This window comes from Belonocnema kinseyi, chromosome 9, assembly GCF_010883055.1.
Source record: "Belonocnema kinseyi isolate 2016_QV_RU_SX_M_011 chromosome 9, B_treatae_v1, whole genome shotgun sequence".
Taxonomy (NCBI): Eukaryota; Metazoa; Arthropoda; class Insecta; order Hymenoptera; family Cynipidae; genus Belonocnema; species Belonocnema kinseyi.
Genome location: NC_046665.1, coordinates 49,204,353 through 49,217,176, shown reverse-complemented (window position 1 = coordinate 49,217,176; position 12,824 = coordinate 49,204,353). Strand labels below are relative to the sequence as shown.

At 35.9% G+C, this 12,824-nt stretch overlaps 1 protein-coding gene across 3 annotated transcripts in view; it reads left to right on the top strand.

The window, feature by feature from the left end:
- LOC117179794 (ionotropic receptor 75a-like) overlaps positions 1 to 8,465 on the top strand; it is a 91,369-nt gene extending 82,904 nt beyond the window's left edge. For 2 of the 3 annotated variants that reach the window (XM_033371905.1, XM_033371907.1), the window contains 4 exons: positions 7,088 to 7,252; positions 7,667 to 7,782; positions 7,865 to 8,105; positions 8,213 to 8,465. In XM_033371905.1, the coding sequence (XP_033227796.1) occupies positions 7,088 to 7,252; positions 7,667 to 7,782; positions 7,865 to 8,105; positions 8,213 to 8,293 (603 nt within the window). In that variant the 3' untranslated portion in view covers positions 8,294 to 8,465. The remainder of the gene's footprint in view (positions 1 to 7,087; positions 7,253 to 7,666; positions 7,783 to 7,864; positions 8,106 to 8,212) is intronic. The other variant, XM_033371906.1, reaches the window with a different exon arrangement.
- The last annotated feature ends 4,359 nt before the right edge of the window (positions 8,466 to 12,824 follow it).

Here is a 12,824-nt window from a genome sequence, read left to right as displayed (position 1 = left end):
ATACACCTGCAAAACATAACCTGCAAATCGACACATGCATGAAATTAAGAAGCACGCGAAACATCGAAATCGCCAATATCATCAATTTCTTTCAAATAGGGATCTAGATAATAATAGAAGACCACCGAAGTCTTCCGAAGCTTTCAGATCGTTAATCATCGTACAGCAGAAAACCGAAGTCGAATCGTGCATTTTCGGCTTACACACGAAGTCACCGTGGTAATCATGCACCTTCTGTTTTTCGGCTCCCAAACGGTAGGTATGGTGGGGGTAAATTTCATCCATGATCTGGCAGCACTGCCACTCACCTAGCGTCGATGAACGGTTCCGAATCACCCGACAGCACTCCGTCAGAAACTTGAACGAACCCCTAGTGGAAAGCTATTCTTCACACATGCGCTGTACTGCTCTGAGCCCTCATTGAGAGCACTATCCAGTCTTTATATCGTTCGTCACTTCTGTCTGGGAACTCGCTAGTAGTTGGTAGCAAAAGTTTTCTGGTCCACAGAAGAGCTGTTTTAGGCATGGTAGCATCGTTTAGTGATCTCAGATGCCTGTCATGTACGTCCTAGGAACATTAATTAGTTTTGATAGTCCTTAGCGCTCGCGTTCGCTCTGCGAATCCTACTGGAATTCACTTAGTTCGCTTGCATTCTGGCTCGTAAGGTTATGTAGATAAAAGTGACACAAGCTTTCCTTTTATATTAGCTTTTTTTGCGTAAGTAATTGATAATTAAATTCAAAACTTTCCTTGAGACAAGTTCGCTTGTCGCCTGGTTCGTCTAGGATTTTTTTGCCAATTACATTTATCTATTGGAATTTCCCAAATGTCAGGTAACTCGCATTCGGGCTCGTAAGGCTTTCTGAATAAAAGGAAAATTATGTGTAATCTTACCCAAGACGACTCTCTCGGTTCCAGTTCTGCCTCCCCCCTCTCCGAACCCTCCTTTATTAACTGAAGTTTTGGTGGGACTGACGTTATAACTACAATCTCCACCATATGACAATTTGCTACTTAACTTTGACATGATTTCGACTCAGAAAATAAACTTATTGCATAAAGGTAATAGTTAGGCGTATAATCTAAACAATGAATAATACAAACTACAAAATAGCCTCGGAAAGGACTGGAGTTTTAATTGACAAAAAGCATGCACACGGAAAACCCAAAGGTCATGTTTCAGACGACGAATGGAGACTGGGTGTTTGGAATCCTAGGGGGTTAAATGATATCAAGGTAAAAGAATTGCGTGAAACTGTGGACGTGAGGAAACTAGATATTTTATGTGTGCCTGAAACAAAGATAAAGGGATGCGAAACTAAAGACATAGAAAACGGCGTGTTGAAAGGCGGATTTGAAATATGGCCAGGAGTAGTAGACAGGGAATCATATAGTAGACAAGGACTAGGTCTGATTTTGAATGAAAGAGCAAAGCAACATCTCGGAGACCATGATTTCGTATCTCCCAGACTGCTGTGGGCTAGAATGAAAGTAGGAATTAGAAGACTATTTATCATAGCATTCTACGTGCCAGTTGATAGTGATCCCAGAGAAGTAAAAGACGCCTTCCGGGACACTTTAAATTACACAATAAATATTTGCGAACATGGGGAAAGAATATTTCTACTAGGAGACATGAACGAATGGGTGGACATCCAAAATCAGGACACAGAATGAGTACTAGGTAGTTTTCGGGGATCCAAGAACAAATCATAACGGAGATAAATTTGTTGGTCTATGCTTAGAAAGGGGTCTGTTTATTACAAATACTTGGCTTAGGCATAAAATAATCCACATGTATCCTGGTCTAAAGGAAATAGCCGCAGTAGAATTGACTTTGTCGTTGCGGATGAAAGACTAAGAGAGTTAGTCAAAGATACAAGGGTCATGAGGGGTTCTGAATGCAACACCGATCATTACCTTCTGATCTCCAAAATTAACTCAGGTCAGGAATGGAGAAAAAAGAGAACAAAGAAAACAAAACAAACGCGCATAAAAATTGAGAACCTACAGAAACCGGATACGCGAATAGATTTCCAAAATCAGATAATCGAAAGCATAGACAGGGCAAAATGGGAGGACCGTATAAAAACAAAGATATAGAGGGCGCCTGGACAAAGTTACGGGATATCATTGTGAGATGTGCGATCGAAGTGTGTGGTACCGCAGTTATAGGAAAAATGTCTGGCGATGCGTAGTGGAATGATGAAATTCAAGCTACCCAAAAAGCAAAGAGAGAAGCGTACAGGAAAACTTTGAACATCGTAGGTCTTAGCAATGAGGAAAGAAACAGATATAGAAATGATTATAGACACGGAAACAGGATAGTCAAACGATTAGTTAAGGAGCGTAAAGATACAATTAGAGCAGAAGAAGCAGAAGAAGAGAAGAAAATCCAAAACAACTTTGAAGGAAGGAAGAAACTGCTTTATAATAAATGATAGGAAACAAAAGTACAGAATTTGTCAACATGAGAAATAGTAGGGGGGGGGGGGTAAATGGTATATGATGCAGACAGAATACTAGAGGCTTTCAGAGACTATTTTAGAAAAAAATTTGGAGATGAAGCTATAGGACACCACAACTGCGATGTTGAACACGATGCGTTAGAAAACTCAACTGAGAAATTCTGTATCACTGTGGTTAGGAATATAATTAAGAACTTGAAAAACGGTAAGGTTGCCGGGGTAGGCTGTATTAACACTTTTAATGATGCTGGATCTCTTATAGAGTGGGCAAAATTCCTATGTATTTGTTAAATTTAAAAAAAAAATTAAAATATTTTATTTAACCAAACTTTATGAATTGTAAATTACATATACAGGCTTTAAACGATTTGAAGACATTAAACTGGATTTAAAACATTTTCAAGACATTTCGCAAAATTTTTTAAATGGGTTCTAAGGGATTTCAGAGAATCAAAAAAAATCAAAGGATTTTAAGATATTTCTAGAAATTTTACTTGATTTAAGAGTATTTCAGTGGTTTCAAAATTATTCCAGGCTTTTTCAGAGATATTACAAAGGAACCCGCACTAAATGTATGGGAATGGCTTTCGGTGGATTTAGCTGAAACTTTGTAATTTTTAAGGTTATAAGTGCCGGATGAAATATCCGTAAAAAAATCCAAAAAAATGGACAGTTTTAGCGCTGTGCGGCGCTAAGCGCTCAAGATCAATGAATAAAACGAATTACAACAGATTTTGTTACAAAAGCGATGTCAACATAGAAATCACGGTTCAGATCGTGGTCTGTCATATTTTCGCCTAAACTGTTGACTCATATAGCGCGCTTCTCAATACGATCAAACGCTAAGCTCCCAAGATTTTAACTTGACTAATTAATCACTTCTTTAAAGGCAGAAATGGTACCCAAAGTAACATTAGTAACTAGTGTGCACATACCAATAATAACTTTCTACCCTTCGCAAGAGGGTTGAACGCTAAGCGCTCAAGATCAGTGCATAAAACCAATCCTAGTAACTTTAGCGACAAAAGCGATGTCACTATAAGAATCACGCATCAGAAAGTAGTCAGTGATATGTTTAGCCAAACCAATGAGTTATATTGCGCGGTTCTAGAAACGATCAAACGCTCAGCTCCCCAGATTTGAACTTGACTAAGTAATTACTTTTTTAAAGACAGAAATGGTATCCAAAGTAACATTAGTGACTAGTGCGCACATCAATAATAACAGTGTACAATTCGCCAGAGGACCGAACGCTAAGCGCCCATAATCAGCGAAAAAAACAATCCTGATAATGAGCGCTTAGCGTTCGGCACTCTTGAGAAAGTACAATGTAATTATCGGAATGTACGCACTAGTTACTAATGTTACTTCGGGTACCATTTCTGCCTTTAAAAAAGTGATGAATTCGTCAAGTTAAAATCTTGGGTGCTTAGCGTTTGATCGTTTTGAGAAGCGCGCTATATGAGTCAACGGTGTAGGCAAAAATATGACAGACCACGATCTGAACTGTGATTTCTATGCTGACATCGCTTTTGTTACAAAATCTGTTGTAATTCGTTTTATTCACTGATCTTGAGCGCTTAGCGCCGAATAGCGCTAAACTGTCCATTTCTTTGGATTTTTTTTACGGATATTCCATCCGGCACTTATAACCTTAAAAATTACAAAAATTCAGCTAAATCCACCGAAAGCCATTTTCCCATACACTTAGTGCGGGGTCCTTTATGTTTCGAGATTGGTGATGTCCCAGACGATTGGAAAACAGCGATTATCGTACCAATATACAAAAGAAAGGGAGATACTGCAATAATTACAGAGGGATTATCTTATTAAGTACCATAAGTAAAAGATACTCAAAAATACTTATTCGTAGGGTAATGAAAATAACAGAAGTAAAGATTTGGGAAATCCAAAGTGGGTTTATGCCAGGAAGGTCAAGTGCGGATCAAATATTTCGTTTAAGGCAAATTACAGAAAAAAGTTTGAGAGTAGGGAAAAAAGTTTTCTGTGCATTTGCTCATCTGGAAAAAGCTTTTGACAAGGTAAACAAAAAGTAAACTTTGGGTAGTCCTGAAAGAGTGTGGAGTTAATGGATGGCTCCTACAAGTTATAAAAACAATATATACGGGTAGCGAAGCGAGTGTAAGGGTGAATGGGAAATTGAGTGACTGTTTCGATATTATTCAAGGAGTTTGACAAGGATGATAAAGTTGTTATGGCAGAGTCAATCGAAGACTTGCATAGAATGTTGAATAAACTTTATGCAAGCATGGCGAGCATGGGCCTCAAAATTAACGCAAATAAAAGAAAAACTATGGTGATCGATGGAAACAGTGAGAAAACATTATGCAATGTTTTATTAAATGATGAGGGAATTAAACAAGTTGAGAAGTTCGTACACATTGGTAGCTTATTTACAAGGGACGGGAAGATAGATGAAGAATTAGATAGACGCATAAACGAAGGTAAGAAGGTTATTGGTAAAGCAGGTCTCCTTATCAGAAGTAAAAATATATCAAATAAAGCTGAAATGGCAATACATAATTCTATATTTGTACAGACTGTATTATACGGTAGCGAGACATGGACTTATCAAGAAAAAGATAAGAGTAAAATTAACGTAATTGACATGAGATTCATGCGCATAATATGCGGGAAAACTCTGATGGACAAAGTAAGTAACGAGATAATTCGAAAAGAATGTGGTGCAGAAGAGACGCTAGTAGACACATGGGAAAGAAATCGATTAAGATGGCTCGGGCACGTTGAGAGAATGCCAAATAAACGACTAACGAAACAAGTGTATAAAGGTAAAGTAAATGGCAGCGTGCCCAGAGGTAGACCGCGGAAAGAATGGTCAGAATGTGTGAATGAGACCCTAGTTAGAAGAGACACAGAAGCACGAGAGCCTGCATAAAAAAATGCATGGAAGTAGTAGAAGCTAAAGAAGTATGCCAAGACAGAAAAGTATGGCCGCAAATAGTTAATAAAAAGAGAGTTAGTAGAGTGAATTCCGCCTGAAACAAAAGACCTTGGCCACTAATGGACCCAAATGGGGAACCGTACATAACGACTTTGTGAGGAGCTTCGCTTGGGTTGATTGCTAGAGAGATTGTTCAGCAACCTGGGTCGGAGCAGTGTTGCGGAATGAGCGTGTTATTTATATAAATGACACGAGAATTCTAGATCAATCTGAAAATTCTCTATCCCTTCCCTACATTACTCGTTTCCCTGCCAAGTGAATCACGCCTACCCCGAAAGGCAAATAGCTTAATGGTGTAATTTTGTAACTTTTATAATGTCACTTGTAGCTTAAATAATTCTAGAGATTTTTCTGACATTTCAATGAATGTAAGACTAAGGTTTCCAGCAAATCCAAAAAGGTTTTTCTTTTTTCTTTTACCTCCCAAGTAAATTAATTTCTTTTCAATATTATAACCACGAATTATTAAAACATACTTGCATTGATTTGTTTGTTGAACAAATTCTTAAATATGGATTAAAATTGGTGCCCAATTTTGTTTAAGAGGAGTAATATAGATTCTGATATTCTATATCCATCATTCTTCTCTAATTTCATTTGAAAGAGTGTTTGAGGAATAAAAAAGTAAATGTCGCAATTAATTCATAACCACACAAGAAAGCTCTTGAAACATAACAATTTGCATGCATTTAATAAGAATGATTATTTATTTTACTTGAAGTGCTTATTAATTATTTGAAATGGATTTAAAATTATGATTTGGAATAATAAGTTTAATCGATTCACATCTGCACATAAAAGTAGCAACGCATGTGTAGACATTTTTTGATATTTTTCCCTGAACTTCTGATCCCCAAAGTTTTTTTGTTCTATTTTTAAGATTTTATAGGAAGACCTTATGTATTCAGTAAAATAGCTGTCCGTTCGTTATCACGGCTGATGCAAATAGTATATTACGACCCAAGCCCAGAGAGTAGGAACATTATTCGGGTAAAATCGTCGTGCAAGTTTCGGACATATATAATAAATATTATTCTATATTACATTTGTGTTGTAGGTATAAAGCGAATTATTATTAACAACGTTTTTGTATTTGTGTACGAATGTACTCAATCTCTAAAAAAGCAACTCTATCACAGCTAGTCATATTGAATAAGTTGCACTAAAGCGTCTTGTTGAATATGTTCCATTACTTTTAAATTGTTTTTGATACCTTCCTCGACCAAAAAAACTTCGACTTCACTTCAGCTTTGTAAAATTCGGACGAGTGACCCAATCCCATACATCTGCTTAGCTGATCTAGAGCAGCAGCGAAATGAGCGAAAGCCAACACATCCCGCGGCGCTACGCGAGGTGTATGGGATGAAGCGCTGATGCAGCCCATGCAAGAAAAAGTATAGATATAGATATAGCTGAGCACGAACTAGGAACTGACGACGCAGTTGATAAATTAATATTAGTCATGAAACATACTTTCTGCTGGAGATAAAAAAATACGACACACGGCCACAAATAGTGGATGTCCTGGCGGAAATCAATCTTTCTGGTCTTGGGTCATAATATACTATTTTTTTATCGGAGCTATGACTCCCTAAAATACAAAAAAAAATGTTTTTAAATTTTTATTTATTACAGACTACAACTGATCCAGTCGTTATTAATCTTTACCACAGGAAAATAGCAGCCGACAAAAAAAGAAAGAAAGCGAATTTTATGTCAGCTATCGAAGGTTTGGAAAAAGTTCGGAAGGGAGGCTTTGCTTTTCAAGTCGACGTTGCGACAGCTTACAAAATAATCGACGTAAGTTTTTTCATTCATAAACTTGAAATATTTCTTTAAATTAGAAAATTTCAATACTTATAAAGTATGATGGGGTTATTTAGAAAAGGTTGACCACTTTAATTCCCAGTATTTTTTCGCTCTTTCTTTGAATAATACAGTTTTATAAATCTGTCCAACTGAATGACACATATCAAGGCACAATTTAGTAAAGTTCTAAAATTATAAGTTCTTTTGTTTAGAAATTTCAAATAAAAAGATACGCAAAATGTCTGGTGAAATTTGTAAAATTGATTTATTTAAGGCGGTTTGGAATTTTTGTAATTTTCGACAATCTCATTGACTAAAATGGTCAGAATTTTGCAAATCCTTGAATGGAAGTCACGTATTGAATTCTTATTGAAAACATTTTTTATTACAAACTTTTTATCACAGGAAACTTTTAAGGAAGAAGAAATATGCGAGTTGGCAGAAATTACACTCCTTCCAGGAAAACACACTTCAACTGCAACTGCAAAACATTCTCCTTTCAAAAAAATGGTTACCTATGGGTAATGGTTCATTATACATCATTATACGTTGCATGTATACAAAATGTCTCATTAATTTAAAAATTTGATAATGTTCACGTAGACTTAGACAAGTAATTGAACATGGAACAGCAGAACGCCTTAAGCATGTTTGGCAACATAAGCGACCAAAATGCCCAGAAAGTCATAGTTCAAAACCAACACCTGTACCACTGACTGAATTTACTCCTCTAATATTTTTATTAGTTTTGGGCTCTAGTGTTTCTGCAATTATCATGCTCGTGGAAAATTGTATTCGACAGTATAGAGCAAAGCACCGATTGTCGTTAAAGAAGATTCTACAGGTTTGTATTCAATTTATAAAAGTATTTATCTTTATTTCTTCAAAACTTGTGCATGCTTTGATTGTTCAGAATGTTACAAACAATATAATGCATTAAATATAATAAAGCATACTTTTTACAGGTCGAAGATCATTATTCAATTACCTATATCCAATGATGTAATAAGTTCCATAAACTTCTTTGCATGATCATGTAAAATCAAATATGGGTCTTCAAATTGGTCAATAATAGCATGGAAGATGTACAAATATCAACCTATTTGAAAGAGTCAGAATATTGATAAACAGGAATATTTAATAGAGAACTGAAAAATAGCAAAGTGCACTACTAATATAAATCAATTAAACATTTAGAAACCAATAATAATTCCAGTAATTCCAAACCAATGAAGAAGCAAATTAAAATTGGACAAGGAAGGTGCTCCAGGTGGCTCTTGCCGATTTGATTCTCTCTGTTATATGTTGCAGTACTTGAAAAACTAAGAAATACTTATTTTTTATCTGTGAAAAAACACTTTGAGGGGGTAAAGTAGCCCTCAGAGATAGGGGTCTCACGTGTCGATTGTATAGTTTTGTGCATAAAAACCAAATTGATTTCGCTCAAATCTACTGGAAAAGTTTCCTCGTAATGAAAGATGAATAACGTAATTTTCTCAAAAAAATAAAAAATAAATTATTGAGGGTGGCCATCACTAAAACTTTTTATTTTGTGTCTATAATAATATATACGTTCCATACACAAAGACAATTAGGAAGATAGTTTTATAACGCAGGAAGAAAAATAGAGTCCACCCAACACTAATAAAAAAATTACGCTGCATATTATGATATTCGTCAAAAAAGTGTTTAAAACATAATGATTTCTTAGACCACGAACATCGAATTACAGTGATGCTCGTACAACCTAATATGTCACAACGTTTTTTCCAAGAATAAACGAAGCCAAAGTCCATCGGATTTCGAATTTACCTACTTTATCTGCAATGTATCAGCTTTCGTACCATGCATATTTAAAGAGATTAGTATATATTGGCAAGGTTAACTGATTATGCACCAAAGATTAAAGCTTCATAATATTATTCCTGATATGAAGATCAAAATAAGAGAATCGGGAAAGTGAAGCATATAGTTTTTCCAAACTCTAAACCCAAATACATAGTCTAAGGGCTTAATTTTTCCTGTTGTTCTTCTAGGAATAGTATTGAAAGTTAGATTCAAATTCACCTTGTTTTGTCGCGATATAAATTTATCACAAAATATACAATAATAGGATAGCTGACAACGAATAATGAGTCCTATCTGTAAAAATATTAATTAAAGATGATAATATATAATTTGATGAAATTGTCAATTTTAAAATTATTCCAACAGGAATGACATGAAAGATTCAATATTGGTTGTCACCTATTCTATTATTTACATTTTGTGATAAAATTTATCATACGAAAAAAGGTGATTCATTAACAACAGATCGCATACCTTAAAATTAAATAAACTCTGAAAATAATGCGCATAAGCATTAATTATAAAGGTTAATAATGTAAAACAATTTAGGGGTAGTTACCGTCTTCGATACTCTCTTTTTATTGAAAATATATAAATACCTTTATCCTCTTTTTTGTTTGCAACACGTATTTTCTTCAGATTTTTTTGCTTGAGTTTAGACATATTTTGCAATTCTATGCATAATCAGGGAGTGGTTCACACCCATGTAATTTTTTTATTCGTGTTGGGTGGACTTTATTTGAATCCTGCGGTATACAACTTTTTTCAATTGACTTTATGTATGGAAAGTATATATTATCATAGAAACCAAGTCAGAAGTATTTAGGGGTAGTTACCTCCATTAATTAAAAACAATTTTTTGGCGAAATACGTCAATTTTATTTTTGTCTCAAGTGCAAAATATATTTTTTTAAACATTTTTTTCCTATTAATTTAGCAATTTTCAACGTATTTGATAATACGTAGGGGTGGTTCACCTCCGCGTAATTTTTTATTCATATTGGATGAACTTTATTTGACATCCTTCGTTATAAAACTATCTTTCTAATTATCTTCGTGCGTGGAAAGTATTTATTATCACAGACACAAAATAAAAAGGTTTTAGGGGTAGCTACCCTCAATAATTTTTTAAAACATTTTTTGTTGTCGAAAACCAACTTTATTTTTGTCTCGAGTGCGAAATAAATTTTTTTCTTTTATGAATTTTGCAATTTTCAGCATATCTAAAAATATGTAGGGGGGTTCTACCCTTTCGTAATTGTTTTATTCTTGTTGGATGAACTCAATTTTTAGAATAACTTTAAATATATGTAGAGGTGGTTTATCTCCTTCAATTTTTTTTTCTTTTTTGAGAAAATTACTTTATTTCTCTTTTATTACGAGAAAACTTTTCCAGCAGGTTTGATCGAAATCAATTTGGTTTTCATACACAAAACTATACAATCGACATTTTAGATCCCTATCTTTGAGGGGCTGTTTCACACCGTTAAAGTGTTTTTCCGCAGATGAAAAAATAAGTGTCGCTTAGTTTTTCTAGTACGACAACATACTGAATCAAACATCAAGCTGAATCAAATCGGTGAGGGACATCTGGAATACCTGTCTTGTAAGCAAATTACGTCACATCACATCTACAGTTTGCAAATTTTTACCTGTTCTTCGATATATTTTGAACGTAGATTTAAGGCTCTTTGCATTACGGGTATTGTTAAATATAGATATCTATACCGTCTGGGAGACCTTTCCTGAATACATAGAGCGCGGAATTGGTGATTGGTTTCATCATAATTTCGCTTAGACCTTCCTTTGTATATTTCTCACTGAGTGATTGTTTGGCGTCCTTCAATTGGGAATGTTAAAGGAATTTTCTTAAATAGTTATGAACTATAGAACAGAAACCATTGCCGCGCTTGTATATCAACTGTTTTACATCTACTACCTTTTAATTTTTGACACAATATCTAACTAGATGCAACCCAGCTGACTTTGAGGCGAGGGTCTAGTCATAGAAAAATCTGGAAATCTTAAAACTGTGAATGTGGCAGTCTCAATTGAATTTGTATAGAGAGTGCTAAGGTTTCTTTCAGATTCGGATGGATTCGGCCGTTAATTTGACTAACCGCAGAAAACTGAGGATTCTCAGTGACTAGCCCCTCTCTTTGAGGAAATAATAATAAATAATAAGCATATACATCATTCAAAAAAGGTGAACCAACTACCGCAAGGTACCACTGGGAGCAATTGCCATCTATGAAAATGACACCAGCTCCCAGTAGAACCGCGGTAAATTACACCTAGGATCGCGTCTCACGAGCATTATATTTATATATATATATATATATATATATATATATATATATTCGGTTTTTATTCCTCTAGAATCAAACTGAAGGGTCTATGACAAAGCCACCAAACGCGCTGACAAAAACATCATAGCCAAGGAGAATGAAAAGAAAGAGTTATGGGGAGTTGCAACGATTGTACGCGTAATATTCTGTTAAAGTAATCGTCCTTATCATCGGCGCTCTTTGAGGTGCCAAGCTTTCACTTGTTAATAGCCTGATAAGCATCTCTGCGTGTCAACAATATGCTAAAACACTTGTGGGAAAAACGCAGAAGGCGGTAGTCCTTTGATCACTCCGTGTTCTTAGGGTGCACGAAACTTTTGCCGGATCGTCGTATTGATTTCGTTACAAACCGTAACCACCTATCTCACGGTCGTGAGACGTGGTTGTGGCTGAAATTTTACCGCGATTTCGCTGGGAGCGACTGCAATTTTTCAGATTAGCACCCGCTCCCGGCGAAATCCGGCGGTTGTCCTAATGACAAATTTTTAATATATATATCAGGTCAGGAAGAACGAAGAATTCAATCCGGGTGACTTAAGGAAAGCAAACGTTAGCTCACACGACATTGACTGATCTTCCACATTTCTGTGGAAGATACCGCGCATCATCTTATCGAGGAGTTGTTCACGGTAGTTTTTCTATTGTGCTTTCTTAATTCGGGCTTTCAGAAGTAAGTACTCGCAATAAATAAGATTTGATGTATTTTGCTCACCCTTAATACTGAAGTTATGTCCGAGTGTTTCAGCAGCCTCCTCCGCCCTTATGTACAGAAAGGCTCATTTGCCGACTCCTTCGTTCTTCCTGACTATTTTAAGAAGAGAGCCTCCTCCATTTGCTACTCTCCGTTAGATGTAGAGTCGCGGAACAGGAGACTTAAGATGCATGCTTTTGTTCATATGCATAGCCTTTTGTGTCCCGATATCAGGGGATATGAGCTCGTTCTTCGTCCATGGAACCACTCCAAATGAATAGAGTACTACCGGGACGTCCAGGATGTTCGTTGCAGATACTTTGTTCCTCGCCGACAGTTCCAAAGACCAAATCTGGCGGATGAGACGTTTCTATCTGCTCCGGACAGTATCCATTATAGATGTCACGTCCTGAATGCGGCTCTGTGGCACGCCCAGGTATGTATAAGTCTCTTCAGCGCAAAGATGCCGTATAGTGCTTCTGTCGACGATCTCAGGGTCTTCAGGTATGCCATTAACCTTTCCTCGCTTCAAATAAACCTTGGCGCATTTGTCTAACTCAAATTTAATTCCTATTTCCTTAGTATATTGTTCGACAATCCCTAGAGCTAGATGTTGTTTCTCTTTGTTTTTAGCATATATCTTAAGATCGTACGTGTAAAACACATGAGTAACTGT